We start from the raw sequence: 21,655 nt of genomic DNA, 5'->3' as shown, positions 1-21,655 counted from the left end.
ATGGACCAGCAGCAGGAATGGGGTAGTGAATGGAGGTCATCAAACTCCCTTCCAGGAACCTTGCAAATTCTGTGTTTCCTTTAACCAAGATGTGCGAGTGGGTGGGTGGGTAATTCTTTGGCTTTCTGCAATGTGGGGTCTCCTGCCCCGATCCTCACCCTGTGGCCGTATGCACTCCCTAATTGGCCAATCCAATTTGCATCTGTGGCTGGTTTCCAACCCACCCAGTAAAGCCAAACTCCTTGGTCTGGCCACGGTCATGCCGGCCCCACCCAGAACCTTCAATGTCACCTTCTTCTCCGCAGTCCATGTGCTCCTGGCTGAATCTTGCAGCTCTCAGACCTCCCTGTCCGCAGGCCCGCTCTGCCCACGCCATCTATGCCTCTTTGCTGTTTGGAAAACTCGCGAGACTTACCTTTGAGACCTCGGTAGATCCTGTCTCCTAGAAGGCGGAACTAACATTTCCCGCTTTCCTAGAGCTCCCCAGCCACTTCCTGCAGAGAACCTGTCACGTGGCCCACATCATATCCTCTTCTTGCAGAAGTCCTGTTACATATGGCCCTGAGAGACCCAGGACTTAAAAATTCTTACCAGTCCAGGATACTAACATCAGCACCAGTAAAAGGCTACTAACGAAATAACCCTTAAATGTATCTGCTCAAGCTTAAGTCTGCAAAACCCTTTCACCGTTAATAGCCCTTGTCACTTCCAATACACCTGTACAAGTAAAAACTAAAAATGTAGGAAGACTACACTTTACAGACGAACATATGGGGCTCGGGCGGGGTAAGCTATGGCAGCATGGCCTCCACCCCTAATCAGGGGCGCCCCGCGGCCACCCCTCCCTAAGCGGGCATTAGTCCTACAGCTTCCTGCCAACGTTCCAAAAGACGCTCAGCCTCTGCATTCCCACCACCAGGTCGCCACTTCCCGCCCAAAGTGATGACCAATCAAAAGCGATTTCGCCGGTCAAGAAAATAGCCAATCACGATTTAGATCCTGACCTGGGACCCGCCCCCTGAAGCGGTCGGAGCCAATGGCATTCGCGAGAGCAGCGAGCCAATCAGGACGCGGGACGCGGCGTGGCTGGCAGGCAGTTGGGCGCGTGGCATTGCACTGAGAGGAGGTGAAATCCGGCGTGCGACTAGGAGGCGACCACCATGGTATGACGGGAGGTCTCGGGGGGTGGTGAGGCCGTGGGGGACAGACCCAGGTGGCAGTGGGGGGCGCTAGGGTGTCCCTGACTCCGCAGCTCCGGGACGCTTGTGCCACCCAGGAGCGTGCGGGTCAGGGGTTGGCGCCCGCTGCCCTCGCCCTTCCAGACTCTTCTTTCCCTAAGCAACACCAGGTGCTGCACTCGAATTCTCTCCGACTTGTCCCTGTTACTCTGTGGGCTCACGAGGGCGCTTATATGTAGATAGGCAGTATTTACAGCGTCTTGAATTAAGAATGGTAGAAAATGCATATATATGCAGAAAAATCTTGCTTCCTTCATTAGAGAAGGTGTGTGTGAATTTATTTATTTATTTATTTGGGTTGGTTTATACTTAGAGTTTTCTTAGCGCTAAACCAAGCAAACAGTAGATATGCTTATATTCCCCTTTCTTGCACCAAAAGTAGCACACAGTATACACTTTTGCACCTTGTTTTTGCATTGTAGGAAAAATTCAGCGCCCTCCATATCCGCAAAGATCGGCATTGTTGTTTATCGCTGCATAGTACTCTAGTGTATGGCTGTAGATTATTCAGCCTGTTTGGGGTCGCTGGATACTTGGATTTTTTTCCAGTCTTTTATACATGAAGCTGCAATGAGTAATCATCTGTGCCTGTGCCCTTTCTTACTGGTGTAGGTGTATATGCGATGCCAGAAGTGGATGGCTATGATTTTGTAGATATTGTCAGATTCCCTGTTATTGGCAACATATGAGAATTCCTGTCTTCCCACAGCAGGCTAGGCTTCTGCCTTTAAGTCATGCATTTTTATATCCTCAGCTCATAGATCTACCAGGTAGTTGGTTGAATTCACACATTAATAGTTTAAACATCAATTGAACCTAGCCAACACCTCTGTCATTGTGCATTTCTAAATAAGCAGTGCCCAAGAGGACAGCCTTAGGTGGAGAGCAACCAGAACAATCTTCTGACAGGACTTCACATGGTCCAGTTCAAGTTTCACTTGTTCCCACTTAACTGAGGTTGAGAGCTCATCCTGTTTCCTTTGCTGATTACTCTGGTAGCTTCCAAACTTTTTGTGTGTGTGTGTGTGTGTGTGTGTATAGATATATATATATACACAAACTATATAATAATTCACTATATAATAATTCATACTAACCTCGGCATTCTCCCTTTGTAAAAGTTGGTTTTGAGGCTTCTCTTACTGGTCATTGCACAGCATGAAATCAAGCTGCTCAAATAAATTACTTGTAGAGGTGAATTATTCCAAGTATAAAGGAAAGGTATCTTCTGTTACCATACAGGTAAAAGGAAGCTTCAAGATTAGAAGATATTTGTGCATTTCATCATTTTCATGAGCTGTTATTTTTAGCAAAGTTTTTGTCTTAAGAAAGAAAAACACCATGATTTTTTTAAAAAGATTTTATTTATTTATTTGACAGAGAAAGACACAGGGAGAGAGGGAACACAAGCAGGGGGAGTGGCAGAGGGAGAAGCAGGCTTCCCGCCGAGCAGGGAGCCCAATGTAGGGCTTGATCCCAGGACCCTGGGATCATGACCTGAGCCGAAGGCAGACGCTTAACGACTGAGCCACCCAGGTGCCCCAAAACACCATGATTTATTCTTTCAGAAGAGCTTTTCCACCATTGCTGCTTGATATGATAGGTTCTTCTCAAGTTGAAATGCCTAAATTTTGATTTTTAAAGTTCAGAGTGCTTAGTTGAACAAACTAAATTAGGAAACTTCTGGGGAGGGGGAGGTGGTGACAAGTTGGTGTGAATATATGTTGGCCATTCTAGGTACTTTTGACTTTGTTAGAAGGGTTTGTGTCTGAGGATGAATTTAAAGCGAATCCCAGCAGCAGAAATTTTGCTTAAAATCCAACTTTGTGCATCCCTGAGCCTTATCATAAAGTTGAGTACCTTCTGGAGAATTTGTCCCTGCCTCTAAAGGTCATTTTTTGGGGGGGGGTGCTCAGTATTGCAGTCTGGTTGAATCAGAATTAGACTATCAGCTGTGATTTAGTCCCTTGTCTTTCACTTATTAAAAACAAGGCCAGAAGCCAAATTGGGGGGCTTTAGACCATCAGTCCTAAAAGCTAGGAGATTACAGTGTGGGGTTAGGAAATTAGAAACAACTTGAAGTAGTTTGAGATTTTTCTTTTCTTTTTCTTTTTTTTTTTTTTTTAGATTTTATTTATTTATTTGACAGAGAGGGAGAGTACAAGCAGGGGGAGCGGCAGGGAGAGGGAGAAGCAGGCTCCTGCCGAGCAGAGAGCCCAACTCGGGGGCCGATCCCAGGACCCCGGGATCATGACCTGAGCTGAAGGTAGACGCTTAACCGACTGAGCCACCCAGGTGCCCCTAGTTTGAGATTTCTGAACTGTAATGTGATCATAATTAGATAATGGGAAAATAATACCCATGGTTAAAATGGTCTGGGCTTGTTGTCAGGAGTGCTGGAGGTCGAGGCAGCTGAGGGTCTTGGCCTTGCTGTTCAGGGCTGTGGTGATGGTGACTGGTGGCAGGAGCAGGGCTGCTCAGGGCTCTGGGATCCACTCTTCCCTCCCACTACAGATCAAACTTTTATTTGAATAATTTGGAATTTATTTTGGTGGAGAATATGGTCTGCTTGGCAAATGTTCCCTGTGCATATGAGAAGAATGTATATTCTGCTGTGTGGGGTGGAGTATTTTCTTTTTTTTTTTTTTTTAAGATTTTATTTATTTTTTTTGACAGAGAGAGACATAGCAAGAGCAGGAACACAAGCAGGGGGAATGGGAGAGGGAGAAGCAGGCTTCCCGCAGAGCAGGGAGCCCGATGTGGGACTTGATCCCAGGACCCTGGGATCATGACCTGAGCCGAAGGCAGATGCTTAACGACTGAGCCACCCAGGCGCCCGGGTGGAGTATTTTCTAATGTAACTTACGTCAGTGTGGTTGATAGTGTTGTCCAGGTCTTCTGTGCCCTGACTGATTTCCATCTGGTTGACTCAGTTATTGAGAGAATGTTGGTCCTTGATTGTAGATTGTCTATCTCACCCTTCAGTTCTGTTTTTCTTTGAATATTTTGAAGTTCTGTATCAAGAGGCTGTGACTCTAATGATACATAACCATTACGGATTGTTCCGGCTTCCTGTTGAATTGGTCCCTTTACCATTATGAAATGACCCCTTTCCTTAGTAAAATACTTTGCTTTGAAAGGAGCAGTGTTGGTCCTGGCCTGCTCTATCCCACACTGTCCACTACCAGGCTGAGTGCCCTCTTCCACCTGGCCTCCTGTGAGCTGTGTGCTGTCAGCCAGGTGTGACCCAGGCAGCCCCTTCACCAGGGACAGTGCCAGGAACTTAGACACTCTGTGTTCCTGCCCACTGTGGTGCTCTTGGAGGAGTGGGAGACAAGTGGCGGAGTGGGAGGCCCCAGGCTCACCACCTTGTCCCTATGTGCCCAAGTGACGTCACTGCCCTGCCGTGTGCTGGTGCACTCCTCCCAGCCCTTCTGCCCTGCCTCATCCAGGGTGGTGTTTCCTCTAAACCTGCTTGGAGGAACACCTGATGGGCCTATCCCATCCATTCCAACTCCCTTCTGCTAGACCAAGGTCAGTCTGTATGCGAATAGCAAGCCAGTGTCAGCAGAAAATAAAATGAAATCAAAACTATACTGTATATCATTTTCCATCCTTTACTTTTGAACCTATCTCTGGGCTTCTTGTAGTTAGCTTATAGTTAGGTCTTGCTTTTTCTCTGACAATCTGCCTGTTAATTAGATATTTTCATTTAATTTGTAATGATGTTTAATGTGATTATTGGTATGGTTGGGTTTAAATCTACCAGGTTGCTATTTGTTTTCTGTTTATCTCCTGTTTGTTCCCTCTTTCCTCTTTTGGATTATTTTTATGATTCCATTTTATCTTTTTTTATTAGCTTTGTGGCTATACCACTTTGTTTTATTTTTTTGTGGTTACTCCGGGGATTATAGAGCACATCTTCAGTCAGTCACAGTCTGCTCTTAGGTGATATTATACCATGTCCCAGCAGTATACCTTCCATTTCTCCTCCTTGGCCTCTGTGCTACTGTTGGTCGTGTTTTAATTTTATATGAGCTATAAACCCCACAGTAAATCATTGTTTTTGCTTTAACCTTCAATTGTATTTTTAAAATACAATAAAAAGTCTTTTATGTTTGCTCACATGTTTAGCAGTTTTGGTATTCTTCATTGCTTTGTGTAGTTCCAATGTTCTGTCTAGTGTTTTCCTTCTGTCTGGTGTAATTCTTTTAACATTTCTTATAGTAGTGATCTGCTGATTATTAATTCCCTCAGTTTTGTTTTTTTTTTTAAAGATTTTATTTATTTTTTAGAGAGTGAGCGAGAGAGAAACAGCATGAGAGGGGAGAGGGTCAGAGGGAGAAGCAGGCTCCCCGCTGAGCCGGGAGCCTGATGTGGGACTCGATCCCAGGACCCTGGGATCATGACCTGAGCCGAAGGCAGATGCTTAACCATCTGAACCACCCAGGCGCCCAATTCCCTCAGTTTTTGAATGTCTGACAAAGTCTTTATTTTGCCTCTTTTTTTTTAGTTTTATTGAGCTATCACTGTCATAAAGTAAAAATAAATTGTATAATTTGACAGGGTTTAACATTTATGTATTTTTAACTCAATCAAATCTATTGTATTATAATTATTTACCAGTTAGTATTTCTGTAAAGTTTTAATTTAGAAAACTGCCAATTACATGATTAAACTTATGAATGCAGTAAAATCTAGACAGAATTAGAACAGGTCTTTCAGGGGTGCCTGGGTGGCTCAGTCGTTAAGCGTCTGCCTTCGGCTCAGGTCATGATCCCAGGGTCCTGGGATCGAGTCCCCCATCGGGCTCCCTGCTCCGCGGAAAGCCTGCTTCTCCCTCTCCCACTCCCCCTGCTTGTGTTCCCTCTCTTGCTTTGTCTCTCTCTGTCAAATAAATAAAATCTTAAAACAAAAAACCAGGTCTTTCAAAACACTGATCTTTTAGCAGTGCAGAGGCTCTCCCTTGGTTAGTTTTTTTTTTTTTTTTTAAGGTTTAACTTTCATTAACATACTGATAATTCATGAAATCATCACCTCAATAAAGATAATAGAACTCCTGTTAAGCCAAAAGTTTCCTCCTACCCCTTTGAAAATCCTCCCTCTTGCCACTCCTGCCCCACTAATAACCTTCTTAAATGTATTTTCTAGAATTTTATAATATGGGATTATTGAGTTCATTTTTTGTTGTTTGAATTCGTTCATACACTATAGTTGCTTTTAGATTCATCCATGTTGCTGAGTATCACCTTTTTTGTGGTAAACTACACATGGCACCAAGTTTACCATTTTAACCATTTAAGTATAATTCAGTCACATTAAGTATAGTCCTATGTTCCATAAATATCACCACTTCTATTCTAGAACTTTTCTGTCATCCTCACATTTTTTTAAAAGATTTTATTTATTTATTTGACAGAGAGAGCGAGAGAGGGAACACAAGCAGGGGGAGTGGGAGAGGGAGAGCAGGCTTCCCACAGAGCAGGGAGCCCGATGCGGGGCTTGATCCCAGGACCTTGGGACCATGACCTGAGCTGAAGGCAGACGCTTAACCGACTGAGCCACTCAGGCGCCTCCCCCCAACCTTTTCCTCTGTAATATATAATCAGCTGTTAATTCCATCCAGTGTGTTTTGCATTTCAGGCATTCTTTTATCATTAGCAGTTTGATATAGGTCTTTCTTACCTTTCTTCATTTTCTCTTCTACCTTCCTGAGATATGGATACATAATACTATTTTAATGTTCTCGTGTATTCGTTCTGTCATCAACTAGTTTGCCAGTTTGTATTGATTACTTTTTCTTTTCATATGGTCATATATTCTGTGTGTGTGTGTGTGTGTTTATACCTGTTAAGTTTAGATTGACATTATGAATTTTAAATTGTTGGGTGCTAGGTTTTGTTTTTTGTTTTGGGGTGGTTTTTTTTGGTATTGCCTTAACTATTTTTAGGCTTTCTTCTGGGATGCTATTAAATACCTAGAAACAATTTGATCCTTTTGAGGCTTGCTTTTAAGCTTTAGGTGAGTTCCAAACAGCCTTTAGTGTAGGTCTCATTTGGCCCCACTATTGAGGACTCCCTTCAGTGCTTTGTGAGTTAGAAGGTCTTTCCTTCATGGCTGATGTGAGGTCAGGAGTCTGTCACACATGGGTGCTGAATGCTGTTCCACTGTAGACTCAAGTGGGACTCTGCTGATGTCCACAGGGTTCTTTCTGTGTAACTCTCTCCCCTCCACTATTAGCACCATGGTTTCTATATGCTTTGGCCTCCCTGAACACTGAATTCTCTCTCAACTCGGGGAGGTCCCTGGGCTTTAGGTTTCCTCCCCTACCCCCCTACCCCCTGCAGCCAGGAAACTTCCCAGCAGTCTTCCGGGACAATGCTAAGGCTTACATTGTTTGAATCACTGTCTTGTGCTGCCTGTTTTCCATGACTGTAAACTTATTTTATATATTTTGTTTGATTTTCTAAGCCATTGTTTCTATTAATTTTTAACATTACTTACTGATGGCTTGGAAGACTAATTTATAGTGAGTCTATTGCTATTCATAGTTTAAGTGTATGTACATCCATGTTGGATAGATAAGTGTTCAGATATAAAATTATCATGGAAGCTCATGGGATGTAATGTCTGAGGAGATCTTAAGACAACAAAATATTTTACAAATACTAACTTATGATTTTGGGTCTCATTTACATGCCATATAATGTCGATTGCCTTGAAAACAAGGAGGTCTCAACGTTTATGTTCTGGTTCCCAGCGCGAGTGCATCTCTATCCACGTGGGGCAGGCAGGTGTCCAGATCGGCAATGCCTGCTGGGAACTGTACTGCCTTGAACACGGAATTCAGCCTGATGGTCAGATGCCAAGTGACAAAACCATCGGCGGTGGGGATGACTCGTTCAACACGTTCTTCAGCGAGACTGGGGCTGGCAAGCATGTGCCCAGAGCGGTGTTCGTGGACCTGGAACCCACCGTGGTCGGTAGGTCCTGGGGCACTTGGGCGGCTTTCCTGGGACAGTGGGAGGGCCTCCCTGTGCTCCTTTGACTCCTTCCACAGAAAGGATGGGACGTGCAAGTGTATGCCTGTGGCTGTGTTAGGTGAGAAACTACAGGGTTAGTGCTTCATGTGTGTCTGGCAGCGAGGCTCCTCGTTTAGGAGAACCTAATGTGCAGGAAAGAGGGGCTGGTAATAGATTCACTCGTGGCCGCCTCAGACCCAGGCAGGGGGTTGTGTGGACCCGGTGCCGGGTCTCGAGTCCCTCCTTAACGCTGCCCACATGGTGATGCTGGTGCACGAGAGTCGTGACCTGAGTCTTAGACACGGAAGGTAAATAGAGAACATTCCTTAGGATCCTCCAGCTGAGAAGCCTGAGGGGGTGGCCAGGGAGAGCTGCCAAGAGAGGGCACCTTTCAGGGGCCACCCGGGAGAAGACAACGTCAGCCTGAAGCGTGTGAGCCGCAGGCCACCTAGGGTGCCCTGGCGGGACTGCCTGGCAGAAGTCATGCTGACCTGGTGACTGTCTAGTATGTCAGGGCTTTTGAGTCACACTCCTTGTGTGTAGCTACAGATGGGAAGAAATAACCGCGTGTGTGCGGGTGTGAGCTTTTTCCCTTCTTTGGGAACCAGTCAGACTGGACTTTGTACCTCCAGTGGACTTCCGCTGCTAGAGCCACAGACCACAGTTGTGGTCTGCATGTCACACAGAGACGTTTCCTGTGAGACACCGATGCTGCCGACCCCCAAGGCACAGCCCGTGCGTGGCAGGTCCCCGAAGGGTCCCCGAATCCCTCCCCGTCGGTGAGTTAACAACAGGCCTTAAAGACCCGCGGCCCACGCGTCCTCTTTGTAGATGAAGTGCGCACGGGGACCTACAGGCAGCTCTTCCACCCAGAGCAGCTGATCACCGGGAAGGAGGACGCAGCCAATAATTACGCCAGAGGCCATTATACCATCGGCAAGGAGATCGTCGACCTGGTCCTGGACCGGATCCGGAAACTGGTAAGGGGGCGCCGAGAGGGCTTCCTGTGGACCCTGCCCTGGACGGGAGGGTGGCGGGGATGGGGACCGGGAGGTCATTTTGGCCAAACCCCAGGCCAGAATCTTGAGTCCACGTCTTCCTTCACGGGTGGCTTCAGTGCATCCGTCGTCCACCCATCTTCACGTCTGCCTTGCTTTGCTTCTGAGTGTCAAGTGTGTGTGCCGCGGCCGATTCGAACGCGTAGCGTCCTGCAGAGGAAAAGAGGAGTGACCGTGGCTCGCTGGAGGTCAGCGGTGTGGCTTCTGCAGGCACTGACCCACAGTCTGTGCTTTCTCTCAGGCGGATCTGTGCACGGGGCTGCAGGGCTTCCTCATCTTCCACAGTTTCGGGGGCGGCACCGGCTCTGGCTTCGCGTCTCTGCTCATGGAGCGGCTGTCGGTGGACTACGGCAAGAAGTCCAAGCTGGAATTTGCCATTTACCCAGCCCCCCAGGTGTCCACGGCCGTGGTGGAGCCCTACAACTCCATCCTGACCACCCACACGACCCTGGAGCATTCTGACTGTGCCTTCATGGTGGACAACGAAGCCATCTACGACATATGTCGGCGCAACCTGGATATCGAGCGGCCCACGTACACCAACCTCAATCGTCTGATCGGGCAGATCGTGTCCTCCATCACGGCCTCCCTGCGATTCGATGGGGCCCTGAACGTGGACTTGACGGAATTCCAGACCAACCTGGTCCCGTACCCCCGCATCCACTTTCCCCTGGCCACATACGCCCCGGTCATCTCTGCCGAGAAGGCCTACCACGAGCAGCTGTCCGTGGCCGAGATCACCAATGCCTGCTTCGAGCCGGCCAACCAGATGGTCAAGTGTGACCCTCGGCATGGCAAGTACATGGCCTGCTGCATGTTGTACAGGGGGGACGTGGTCCCGAAAGATGTCAACGCAGCCATCGCCACCATCAAGACCAAGCGCACCATCCAGTTTGTGGATTGGTGCCCGACTGGATTTAAGGTAGGACTGGGTAATGTGGTGTGGTTTTACCTGTCAGACCAAGCACACAATGCCCTTTGTGGAGAATACCTCCATTCCTTGGCAGCCAGCCCCTTGGTTATAAATTAGGGAGCCAGAGTGATAATTTATTCATTGGTGCCTTTTGAACTTCCTTCCTGAGGAATCACACTATATATCTGTGGTGAGAATTTTTTTTTTGACAGGAAATTTTTGGAACGATTTTTGTTCCTCCTTTTGGGTGGTGAATTAGTGTGGGGAAATGTAGTTTGGATTTAGAAATGTAGAAATTTTCAAAGCATTTTGACAATTTATGTGGATATATGAAATTGGGGCATTATAAACATTGCTGTCACTAAAACCCACTTTATTCCACAGGCATTTAGAAATTAAACCCAATTTAAATGTTCCATGCAGTGTTTGATTTAAAGAAAAACTTTCATGAATATTTTTGGGATAAAATGGCAACATATTTATTTCTCATTTGGTAAGCTCAACAATTTTGGCCTGAGTTTGCCTCCAACATAGTTTATATCAGCCTTCCATTCGATACAGGGTAGGAAACTTGCTGTCGCTTTGCAGCTTTGTCCAGTACTTGAACACTAAACCCTATCAATGCTTTCCATCTGGGAAAATGGGCTTCTCTCTGCCTTGCTTTTCATGCCATCTCTGTTGGCTCAGAACTCACCGCTTCTGGTGGGCTTGCTGCACTGGGTCCTTAACCAGCACTTTCTACTCTGGGTTTAGGGGTCAGCACGGTTGGCAGACCAGCCACCTAGTTTTGTAAATAAAATTTTGTGTGAACACAGCCACACCTGTTAATTGGTGTGTCATTGTGGCTGCTTTTGTGCTACAAAGACAGAATTAGTAATTGTGACCGAGACCATGTGGCCTGCCCAGTCTCGGATATGTGCTGTCTTGCCCTTTATAGACAAAGTTTGCTGAGCCCAGTTCTAATTGACCCTATGTATTGCTGCCCAAATCTCTGGTCACATTGTCCCCTGGTTTGGAAACTATTCTAGAATGCCTCCCCTTTGGTCCCAGCCCTTGAATATCACCCCCATTCTCCTACTTAGCACACAAATAGGCCATCTCCTGTTGCAGCAGTAGCAACAGTCTTCGGACCTCTGACAGCGTTCCTGTCATCCTGTGATGCACATACTGGCTCACTCGATGGGAGTCGGGGGTATGATCTCCCCTCGTAATAAAACCATAGCGCTCTGACTTGAGTGGAAGAGGTTTCAGCTACAGAAGTGAATCCCCAACTGTGGAAGCCTATGGAGAAAATAATATCTGAAGAATAGAAAGTAGTATCTATCATCTGTCTATTTATTTATTTTATTATTTATTTATTTTTAGGAATAACTTTAAGTGCCTTTTATTCCAGTAGTATCCCTTTTTAGAAGAAACAGTCCTGTTACCTGAGCACCACACATGGCTCAGGTGCTGGGACACAGCTCTTCCGGCAGCTTGGGCCCGAGCCAGGCTGGCCGGCTCCAGGGCTCCTTTTTCCCCATTGTCCTTGTCTAGAAACCAACAGCCTGCTCACCTGACACCTCGCCTGGCACGAAGAAGGCACCTACATGTCTTCTGTTTCCATGAAAGCAGCCACCATTTCTGGGTTTGACTGAAGCTTCACGGACTGTTTTCTTTTCTTCCCCTCTCTCGCAGGTGGGCATCAACTACCAGCCCCCCACCGTCGTCCCCGGGGGTGACCTGGCCAAGGTGCAGCGGGCTGTGTGCATGCTGAGCAACACGACCGCCATTGCCGAGGCCTGGGCCCGCCTGGACCACAAGTTTGACCTCATGTACGCAAAGCGGGCCTTTGTGCACTGGTACGTGGGGGAAGGCATGGAGGAAGGGGAGTTCTCTGAGGCCCGGGAGGACCTGGCAGCTCTGGAGAAAGATTATGAAGAGGTGGGTGTGGATTCCGTGGAAGCAGAGGCCGAAGAAGGGGAAGAATACTGAATGGGAGCGGGCTGGCAGGGGTTCTCCTCCCCCCTCCCCCCACCCCCTCCTGCCACCCTGCAGCACATCTTGTTTCCAGTTGTTTACAATTAAAGTTTCTCTAGAAGCGTCTGTCTATGTGATGCACAATGGGACACACATCTCTGCCGGCAGGGATGGGTAGGACCCCAAGGCCTGCTGGGCACATGGAAGGCTGTCCCGGGCTGCACTGTAGGAGTGCGGTGTAGCCCTACTTACATCTGTAAGGAGCCACTGTTGATGTGACATGACCTGGGGAAACCCTCCAAATCAAGGTTTCAAAGCACAAAGATTTCCTAGATTCTAGGAAAATGGAGTTAGATTTTCAGTTGTTGTGTTTGTCATTTTTCAGGCTTCTCTGTTAATGGCACATGGTAAGAGTTTGGAACGAAGTTTGAACATCTGAGGTCCGTGGAAGGGGGCTGTTGACAAAGTCCCTAACACTGTGGGTCACGTGTAGGGTGAGGACATTTTTTTTTTTAAAGATTTTATTTATTTGACAGAGACACAGCGAGAGAGAGAACACAAGCAGGGGGAGTAGGAGAGGGAGAAGCAGGCCCCCCGCGGAGCAGGGAGCCTGACGCGGGGCTCGATCCCAGGACCCCGGGATCACAACCCGAGCCGAGGCAGACGCTTAACCGACTGAGCCACCCAGGCGCCACGGGTGAGGACATTTTTAGGGGGGAAAGATCTTACTGGATTTTGCATGGTATTCACAGCCCACAGGGTGAGCTCTAGGTTACAACACAGTTCATCTTTGACTTTGCTATGCACGTACCCTATATGACAGCATCCCCCCTCCATACTCAGGCCCTTACAGCTGAGCACCCTAGGAACAGTCTCGGCAAAAGCACTACCTTTCCCTTTACCAAAACACGTTGACGTCCATTTATAAAAGATCTAGGAATACAGTTGACCCTTGAACAACAGGAGTTTGAATGGTACAGGGTCAACTGTATAGATTTTTTACAGCATGGTAGTGTAAATGTATTTTCCTTATGATTTTCCTTTCTTTAGCTTCCTCTTATAGTAAGAAATACAGTCTGTAATACATATACGAAGTATGTACTAATCGGCCTCATATTATTGGTAAGGCTTCCTGTTAACAGTAGGCTACTAGTAGGTAAGCTTTGGGGATTCAGAAGTTATACTCAGATTTTCAACTATGCAGGGGGTTGGTGCCCTAACCCTTGTGTTGTTCAAGGGCCAACTGTACAGATATTTTCTCTCCAACCTGAAAATAAGGTACAGGAGGGTGAAATCACTGGTTTAAGTCAGTTCAGCTGTAGCACAGCCAGGCCCACCAGGCAGAACTGATTCTAAATCTTTGTGTCTTAATATATTCAAAAGGTGATAGAAAACAGCTTGGATGGACCCTTGGTTTTTCACAAAGCTTTATTAGCAACTGGGGGAAAGCTCGGGTAGCCTCTGCTAGGGGACTGGCGAAGCCCAGAGCTGGATGGCGTGAGAAGTCTGCCCACCTCAGGTGCTGCTCCGAGTGGGGCTCTTCCCCGGCCCGCCCCCCTTGGGCAGCCTGGTGGCACTGGGTTGTCGGGGCATCCTTTGGCTGGATCCTTCCCGGCCACCGCGCTCTGCCAGTGCTGGGCCTCCACTCAGAGCCGTGCTGCCTTTGTTTCTCCCTGAGCAGACACAGAACACAACCATTAGGAACCAGGGCAGACTCCAGTCGGCACGTTGACTACATTTGTGTTCCTTGCACATTACGTCTAGCACATCTCTGTCCGAGCTTTTCAGCCAGGAACCCCCTGTCAGCCCTGAGGCTGAGGACTGCCTGGAGATGGCACATCCAAGAGAAGTCCTGGGCCGAGTCAGGAGGCCCTCAAGCATGGGTCCTAGGACAGAAGCAGTGCGAGGAGCAATGGGGAAAGTCCGCAAGGCCCATTTCGGGAAAGGTGAGCTCAGCTGGTTGACTCCTGCTCTGGAAAGGGAAAGGACCCGGCCGACCACCAGCAGTGCAGGAGGGCTCACCAGCTGGGCTGCTACCTGCCGCCTCCCCCGGCATGCCCTGCTCCAGACTGGCCACAGTGGAGCCGCGTGCACTGATGGTGCGGGAGGCACAACCATCAGAATGGAAGTCAGGCTTTTGGATTTGGGTCTTGGAAGCTCCTTCACAGGCGTTTCCCTACCCACCTGTCAAGCCTCTTGCCCTCAAGTTCAGCTTCCGGATCCTGTGATTGGGCTTCTGCCAAGGCTTGAGTGCTCAACGAGACTTGCCCTGACCACAGGTAGTCACATTCAGTGATGGAGACCACTGGTGCAGATATCCCTTGACTTGTAAGTTACTTACCTTACCCTCTTTCTGTGAAGACAGGAAAATCTGCAACCACACCTAGGCCAGAGCTTTATTTTAAAGGAATGGCTTCCCTGGCCTCAGGGTGTTGACAGCATTCATAAGACTGACAGGACACCACAGTGGACAAAACGTATACTCAGGGAGCAGGCTCACCCACTGGGTCACAGTCCCTCCCCATTGGGCCTCCCTCAGCCAGGGCTCTTCTCCAGCCTGGCAGAGTCCACCCTGCAGGCTCTGACCAGGGTATGTGTCCTGTGTTTGACCCTTAACCTCAATGTCCGTTAGGAGTCAAATAGCCTGCACTGGGGACTTGTAGGTTTTTGGAGAAAAGACACCATGAGGTTTCTTGGGGGGCATGTTAAGTCATTCCTGTTTTCCCATCTGTCATCTTGAACAAGGGGAGGCACCTGCATTTGCAGTACTGCAGACCCTGGCTCCTCTAGGGCATCAGACTTGCTGTCCAAGCCCCCTGATACAACTGCATTCTCCCCAGGATTCCTGCAGCGCTAGTACAGACCTCCTACAGAGCATTTCTGAACAGCTCCTCTCCAGAGAACAGGGGGTCTCTGCTGCCCAGTGGGCTGGAAAGGGTGACACGGTGGCACACTTGAAATTCTGACAGCTCAGATTTTCCCTTGCTTTGCTACCCTGGGCTTCACACTCAAGTGCTTGCGTATAGTTGATTCAACAAAGATGTAATTAACAGGTTACCCAGGGCGGAGGACATGTGGTGGGGTGAAGCTGGGCCAACTCAGCCTGCCAGTGACTCATGGAAAAGACAGATACAAAGTAGAGAGCTGTCACCACACATTTCCTTTTTCCTGTTACCAATGCTGATATTCTGGTCCCCACTGACTGGTCAGTGGGCAAGGATCCTGTCTCCTACGAGTGCATGCGCCCCACCACATTGCAGCTCCCAACATGCTCTTGCCCACTCTGAGGCCATGTCCCTCTCCAGGCTGGGCCAGGCTGACAGAACTCATCTGTAGCACCTGGCCTAATCTGGGGTACTTAGGTGCCCCACAAACTCAGCTCAGGGCACTTCTAAAGGACTTGCAAGTACAGCTCACCCCCAGCAAATGGCAGGGTGGATCTCAGATGTGGGCCTGAGTCTGAATGGAGCTTTTCTTCAGCATGCCATGCACTGGAATTTCCTCTCCCTCTCAGTATAGTGACCAGGGCCCTTCCGGAAACTCAAGGATGAGAGAAAAGGAGAAAACAGCAAATAATGTTCATCTTTAACCTTGATGAGGCTGATAATCCCTGGAAATAAGACTCCAATGTAACTTTGAGCCATAAAAAGCATTAACAGCACCATCTAACAATGAAAGTAGACCATTTATCCAGCTCTGTGCAATTCTTAGAACCTTCAGGAATCATGTGCTCTCAGTTAGTGGGGAGACTCAGGCAGGCCTCATTTTATGCAGAGCTGGGTAGGTTGAGGAGAGTGACATTCTGGACTCAGGAGAATGGTGTGCAGGGCCTGTCAGTGGTCAGACCCGCTCTGTTAAGCCTGGCTCAGCCATGCGCCCCTGGACCCTGCAAGACTTTCTGGAGCTGGTCCTATCTGCCTCAGGTCCCTGTGTGGGGTAATTAGGGTCAGAGGGAATGGAGGATGGAGCTGAGCCAAAGGTGGGAGGGGTGATATGCCCCCAGGCCCAATACCTGAGCGGCCCTCAAACAGTTGAAGACAATGACCACTGAAGGTTAAAAAGTCTGTTTCCCTTTCCCCGCCCCGAAACAAAACCCCAAGTGCAACCTGAAACACACACCCTACAGCTGGGGAGCTGGCCGACCCCAGTGGGACCTACTGTGCCATCTACCTCTGGTGTGGCCCGTGTGATCCTGACTCCCCATCCCCGCGAGCCCTGCCAGCAGAGCTGGGGGGATCAAGGGTTGACAGCCTGAGTGCGGGTTGCTGCTCCCATCCTGCCTATGGTGCCCAGGAGCAGCCTTCCTCCTTCATGGTGCCAGTGCTCCCTAGTGCTCAAATGGGCTGGTGGGGCTGCTGAGGCCAAATATTAGTGACCATGAGTGCACACCAGATGCATGTTGTGTGAGGAAGGAAAAGAACGGGGTTGAGGCAGCACAGCAGGCGCCCCGATATCCTCAAGGCTGGCTGGCAAGTTGGTGGCCAGGATGAGTGAGCGGCCAGGACCGTCCATCACTGTTGCCACGGGCAGGTCTACACCCACCAGCCAGTCCTGCTGCCCTTTCTGGCTGAGTACACAGGAGGGGCTTATTCAGTGCTTCCAGAACACATACAGACGTAACGACAAGGACTCATGTGCACCGTGGACATGCACACATGCATCTTTAACCCTTACTGTAGCCTATGCTTCTCGGGAGGTGTGGCCCCTCCTGCATGTGTACATACAGCCCTGACTCAGTGTTTCGGGCAAAGTGTCGCTGTGATTGTTCTTGAGCAGCGCTGTCCAATAGAAATATGATGTGAAAAAAAAAAAGAAATACGATGTGAGCCACATGTGTCACTCATTTTCTAGTAGCCACATTAAAAAGTAAAAAGAAACAGGAAACTTAAATAATGTATTTTAATTAGCCCAAATGTGCAACATTATCATTTCAACATGTAATCAGTATAAAAATTACTCGTGAGGTATTCTCTTTTTGTGCCAGTTCTTTGGCATCTGGCCATCTGATGTGTACTTAACCTTGCAGTGAGTCTCAGCTGCACCAGCCCGGGGGGGCTCATGGCTTCCATATTGGACAACGCAGCTCTGTGTCAGGCTCACAGCTTCTGCACACCAAACTTCATCCTACATGTTCTGGAGGAACATCTTTTTAAAGTATACAGTTTCCCGGGGGCCTGAGCGGCTCAGCTGGTTAAGCGTCTGCCTTTGGCTAGGGTCATGATCCCAGAGTCCTGGGATCAAGTCCCGCATCGGGCTCCCTGCTGGGTGGGGAGTCGGCTTCTCCCTCTGCACCACCCTCCCCACCCTCATGCTCTCTCTCTCAAATAAATAAAATCTTAAAAAAAAAAGGTATGCAGTTTCCCTAAACTTCAACAGAGAACACTCAACTGAATTTTATTTTTCCTCAGTGACCATACCCCTACCAAGACAAGCATTTACCCCCTGTGTGCTCTTAGGGTCTTCTGTTTCTCCATCTTTTGCCTAGGAAAGGCAGAAATGAGTGAGCTTATCACTGACAGTCCCCACAAACCACCTGGATGGCCAGGGGACAGGAACCCAGATGACCCGCTGTGCCTGCTGCAGCTTACCAGATCAAACTCCTGAGTGTGGGGTGGGGGCGTCCAGCCCTTGGTCTGCAGCAGCTCCACACCCCAATTCCATGGGAAACCTAAGGCCAGTTAGCCCCAACAACCCCAAGCCCCCATCACAATCCTAGTACTACTACAGTCCCCCAACTGATCACTCTGACAACTCTCCTTGTTTTCTCCATCCTAGACCCTGCCCAAGTTCTGTGTGGACAGATTCTGCACATGTGGCCTCAGAGCTCTTGGTCTCTGACAGCCTCTGTCTCTTGGCCACCACACACTCCTGGCATGGGCCCTCACATGCCCTGCTCCTGTGTCCCGCTCCCCTTCAGTGCCTCCCGACCAAACCCTCTTTCCAGGCTGCCCTCTACCCTCACTGGGCATCTCCCCAGGGTGTCCATGTCCTCATATCCTGGTTGCTGGCTGCCCAACCCAGCAGACCCAAGGCCTAAGCACTTGAGAAAACCTCATGGGGCCCAGCACTCCATGCCACTTCTATCCCTGTGCTTGGGGCTTCCTCCCCACCTCCCTCAGAGCCCCTCTATGCCAGTGCTCCCAGGGCCAAACCCACATTTCCTCTTGACTCTCTACCCTCCCCCACCCCTTTCCCCCCTCCAAACTTGGGTCTGCTCCCATCAGGGGCCTGGGCCTGCATCTCTGGCTGGAGCCCTCCCCACTCCCCCTACCTCAAAGGGCTTCGGGGCAACAGGACTCTGAGCCCGCTTAACACTTGCTGCCCCAGCAAGGCCAGCTACACTGGCTACCTCCCGTCTCTGTCACCACTGATTGATCTAGCCATCTCCCTCCCTGGAAGGAGGATGTGTCCATCTCAGAGCGCCCCTGAGTCCTCAGCCCTGACAGCCAGTTGGGTACCCAGTCACTGGGTGAGCAAGCGGCAACGCCCCCTCAAATGAGGAGGGCTGTTCCCAGTTTCTCTCTCCTGCCCATTGATTCCTCAGTTCAGCCTTGTAATCTACCCACCTCTGCCCTGCCCTGTCCCTTGGCCCTCCCCCACCCAGCCGGCCTGAGCTCCAGGTGGCACCCAGAACAGGGAGGTAGGTGATGGTGGGGAGGGACATGGAGAGGACAGCCAGGGCACCTGTGGGATCTCAGGCCCTCACACACCCAGCTGGTTCTGGGGCTCCAGCCTCATCACATGTGGCAATCCCTGGAAGGTACCCTTGGTTCAGGAAGCAGGCAGGAAAGGGTAATCACAGCTTATACTCTAGGCTACCTGTCCAGGTGGGTGACAGCATTTAAGGGCCAAGGCATATCTCACACCTAAGGCTTTATTCTCAACATCAAAGTAAAGGCTCTCCTGTCCCTCTGCCTGTTGTCCTCTTCTGGGGTGAGGGCACCTCCACAGAGTACAAGTCTCACCTAGCAGAGCTGGCCTCTGGGGAGCAGAGGGTGTTGGTCCCATTCTAGAAGAACTGCAGGTTGTCTCTAATAAACTGAGCCATGAAATTGTGTCCCGACCTCTAAGCTGTGTGGCAGGAATGACCCATAAGGTCCTGCCCTTGCAGCTCATCTCGAAGCTGCTCTGACTTTCTGGGGGCCACAGCAGTTTCCACAGAAACAAGAAAGAGCACCAACCCCCAGAGATAAACCAATAAACGCAACCTGCGAAAGGAGAGAACAGGCAGCAAGAGAACCGGAGGGAACCGGGGGGCCCTGGAGAGAGAGGCGAGTGCGTGGCAGCTGGGCCGTGGAGCAGAACCGGAGAGGCCGCAGGCCGCGGGGCCGAGGAAAAGGAGGGCCTTGCAGGGGGACTACAGTTCTTGGCAGAGAGAAAGGAGGCCTCTGGAGGTCAGAGAGAGACACAAAGAGAGTAGATAGAGCGTGGATCAGTTAGGAAGCCTGCGCTCCAGTGCCCAGGGCCTCTCAGGACAGGGGGCGTGGGTACCCAGGGCCCTGGCACTCCCACCCACGGGGGCCCAGCCTGCACCCCACCCCAACACCAGCCCCTTCTCAGGATGTCTGTGAGTGCCTGAGCGCTTCTGGCCAAGCATTCAGAGCGTTTCTGAAATTGGGAGCAGATGCGACACACCAGGAGGCCGCAGTTGGAGCTCTACTGGACACCCTTATAGCAGCACCTGCTTATCCCCCAGTCATGACTCTCAAGAGTGAGGAGGCCCCTGAAACTTGAGCCCAGTGCTGTGCCCACTCAGGCCTCTGCATCCCGTGTGTTTAGGGTAGCCCGGGGCTGCCACACTGACCCCTGTCCTGCAATCTGAGGAAGGAAGCTCGGCTGGCTATGTTCCTGAGCAGCACCTGGGCCCCCGTCGGGTACAGATGAAGAGGGGGCAGGAGGGCCTCTGCCTGGCCCACTCCCTGAGCACTTTCCTGGACGCTGTACACACCGTGAGAACAGGAACCCAAACCACCTGGTTCCTGTCTTTGTGGAACGAAAGCACTTCTACCCAAGGAGGTAGGCAGAATCCTAGATGAGGCCTGGCCTACTTGGGCCACCCTGGACACCCATTTTGCATCCGCCTGATCTGGACTTGCACATGTGCACTCTCAAGGGTAGCAACGAAGCCAAAGCTGGGGACTGGAAACCAAGAGGGGAGCCCTTGGATGGTCCCTGCGGGTCCGGGGAGAAGACCCACAGTAGAACCCGGCCACTCAGGGCCAAGCCTGCGTTGTGCCTGGCGCTGCCCACTTCCCTCCCCTGCCACCCACCGCCTGAGCCACAGGGGCAGGGCGCACCGGGCCCAGCTCTGACCTCGGGTCTCTGGCACGCTCGATGTGGGCAGAGACACGGCTGCGGGGTCCTGGGCCTCGCCCACCAGCCTCTGGCCAGCACACATGGACTTGAGCATCTGGAAGACGGCGAGGGGCGCCACGTTCAGCTTCAGCAGGTCCACCAGGATCCTGGAGAGAACCCAGGCGGTGGGCAGTGAGCCCTCCTTGCCCGGGCCTAGGAGGGCCACCTCCCTCAGGACCCCAACTCTACTCTGGGCGCCCAAAGGGGTCCGAAAAGGGCGGGAGGGCTCCCCCAGACCAAAGGCCGGGGCAGGGGAGCGGGAGAGCAGGGGCGTCTGGGGGTAGGACGAGCGCGCACTCCCACCCGCTCGCGCTCACTTGAACACGTCGGGGTCAATGGCGCCACCCGCCGCCTGCGCCAGCTCGTACAGTTCCATCTCCTCGGCGCTCAGCACCTTCTTCCGCCGCAGCGCGAGCTTCTGCAAGGCCGCCTCCAGCCCCGGGGGCGCTCCCGGCCCGGGGCCTGCGCCCGGCGCCGCCATGTACACGGCCGGCGAGAAGGTGAGCGCCGCGCTCGCCCCTCTGCCCCCGCCTCCGCCCCTCTGCCCCCGCCTCCGCCGCGCCCCTCCGCCGCTCCCACAGCGCCCTCTACTGGCCCCGCCGGCTCTTCCTCTCCCTGCCGCGCGGCAGAGGGCAGGGACCGGTTTGTCTCGTCTCCGCCTTTTGGGCCGCATTTACCTGCGGCATGAGACGTGATAAAAGCAGAAAAATGTTCATCTTTAGCCCCGAAGGCTGACCTATAACCTGCATAGTTTTGATAAGGATCAATAAGTACTGGCTGCTACATTCTTAAAGGGTCTCATGACTGCCAGTTAATATCGAGCTGAATGATAAGCACCAGAGAAATCTTGGGAAAATAGCTTTAGGACTAGAAATTCCGAGAAGACATTTATGATCCAATACTCCCTGCACGGCTTCTCCGCCTTTTGAACACTAAGCATATAACCACCAGCTTCATACGGCAAAAGTGCAGCAGTTTCTGCCTACAGGTCCTGTCCCTGTTGCTACTTCAATGAACTTACTAAGTTGCACCAAGAGTCTCAAGAATTCTTTCCTGATGGTTGCACTCAGTGATCCACAATAGGGAGATGTGTTAGGCGTGGGGGATACC

At 50.5% G+C, this 21,655-nt stretch overlaps 2 protein-coding genes across 3 annotated transcripts; one reads left to right on the top strand and one right to left on the bottom strand.

Moving 5' to 3' along the window:
- Positions 1-7,944: 7,944 nt before the first annotated feature.
- LOC123852426 (tubulin alpha-3 chain-like) lies at positions 7,945-12,205 on the top strand. The gene is made up of 4 exons (XM_064577676.1): positions 7,945-8,221; positions 9,092-9,240; positions 9,560-10,240; positions 11,909-12,205. Exons 1-4 carry the CDS (start codon positions 7,945-7,947, stop codon positions 12,203-12,205), a joined length of 1,404 nt encoding a protein of 467 aa, XP_064433746.1.
- A 1,395-nt stretch (positions 12,206-13,600) lies between these two features.
- MZT2B (mitotic spindle organizing protein 2B) lies at positions 13,601-21,079 on the bottom strand. Of its 2 annotated transcripts, XM_045887172.2 has the most exons (4): positions 20,863-21,079; positions 20,504-20,652; positions 19,399-19,578; positions 13,601-13,863 (listed from the first exon to the last, which is right to left on the bottom strand). In XM_045887172.2, exons 1-4 carry the CDS (start codon positions 21,024-21,026, stop codon positions 13,706-13,708), a joined length of 651 nt encoding a protein of 216 aa, XP_045743128.1. In that variant the 5' UTR covers positions 21,027-21,079; the 3' UTR covers positions 13,601-13,705. The 2 variants fall into 2 exon arrangements, with proteins under 2 accessions (XP_045743128.1, XP_045743129.1); XM_045887173.2 differs by lacking the exon at positions 19,399-19,578.
- Between the last annotated feature and the right edge of the window lie 576 nt (positions 21,080-21,655).

The sequence above is a fragment of the Mirounga angustirostris genome, unplaced genomic scaffold (genome assembly GCF_029215605.1).
Source record: "Mirounga angustirostris isolate CCGP_5_RB_7025 unplaced genomic scaffold, mMirAng1.0.hap1 SCAF_14, whole genome shotgun sequence".
NCBI classification, from domain to species: domain Eukaryota; kingdom Metazoa; phylum Chordata; class Mammalia; order Carnivora; family Phocidae; genus Mirounga; species Mirounga angustirostris.
This window is presented reverse-complemented; position numbering and strand designations above follow the sequence as displayed.

Bases quoted from the DNA above. Each gene is read 5' to 3' on its own strand.
- LOC123852426 (XM_064577676.1), top strand. From the start codon at position 7,945: ATGTCGATTGCCTTGAAAACAAGGAGGTCTCAACGTTTATGTTCTGGT. The intron at 9,241-9,559 runs GTAAGGGGGCGC...GCTTTCTCTCAG, and splicing joins TGGACCGGATCCGGAAACTG to GCGGATCTGTGCACGGGGCT. The intron at 10,241-11,908 runs GTAGGACTGGGT...CCTCTCTCGCAG, and splicing joins GGTGCCCGACTGGATTTAAG to GTGGGCATCAACTACCAGCC.
- MZT2B (XM_045887172.2), bottom strand. From the start codon at position 21,026: ATGGCGGCGCCGGGCGCAGGCCCCGGGCCGGGAGCGCCCCCGGGGCTG. The intron at 20,653-20,862 runs GTGAGCGCGAGC...GGTTCTCTCCAG, and splicing joins ATTGACCCCGACGTGTTCAA to GATCCTGGTGGACCTGCTGA. The intron at 19,579-20,503 runs GTCAGAGCTGGG...TCTGACCTCCAG, and splicing joins GAGCGTGCCAGAGACCCGAG to AGGCCTCCTTTCTCTCTGCC.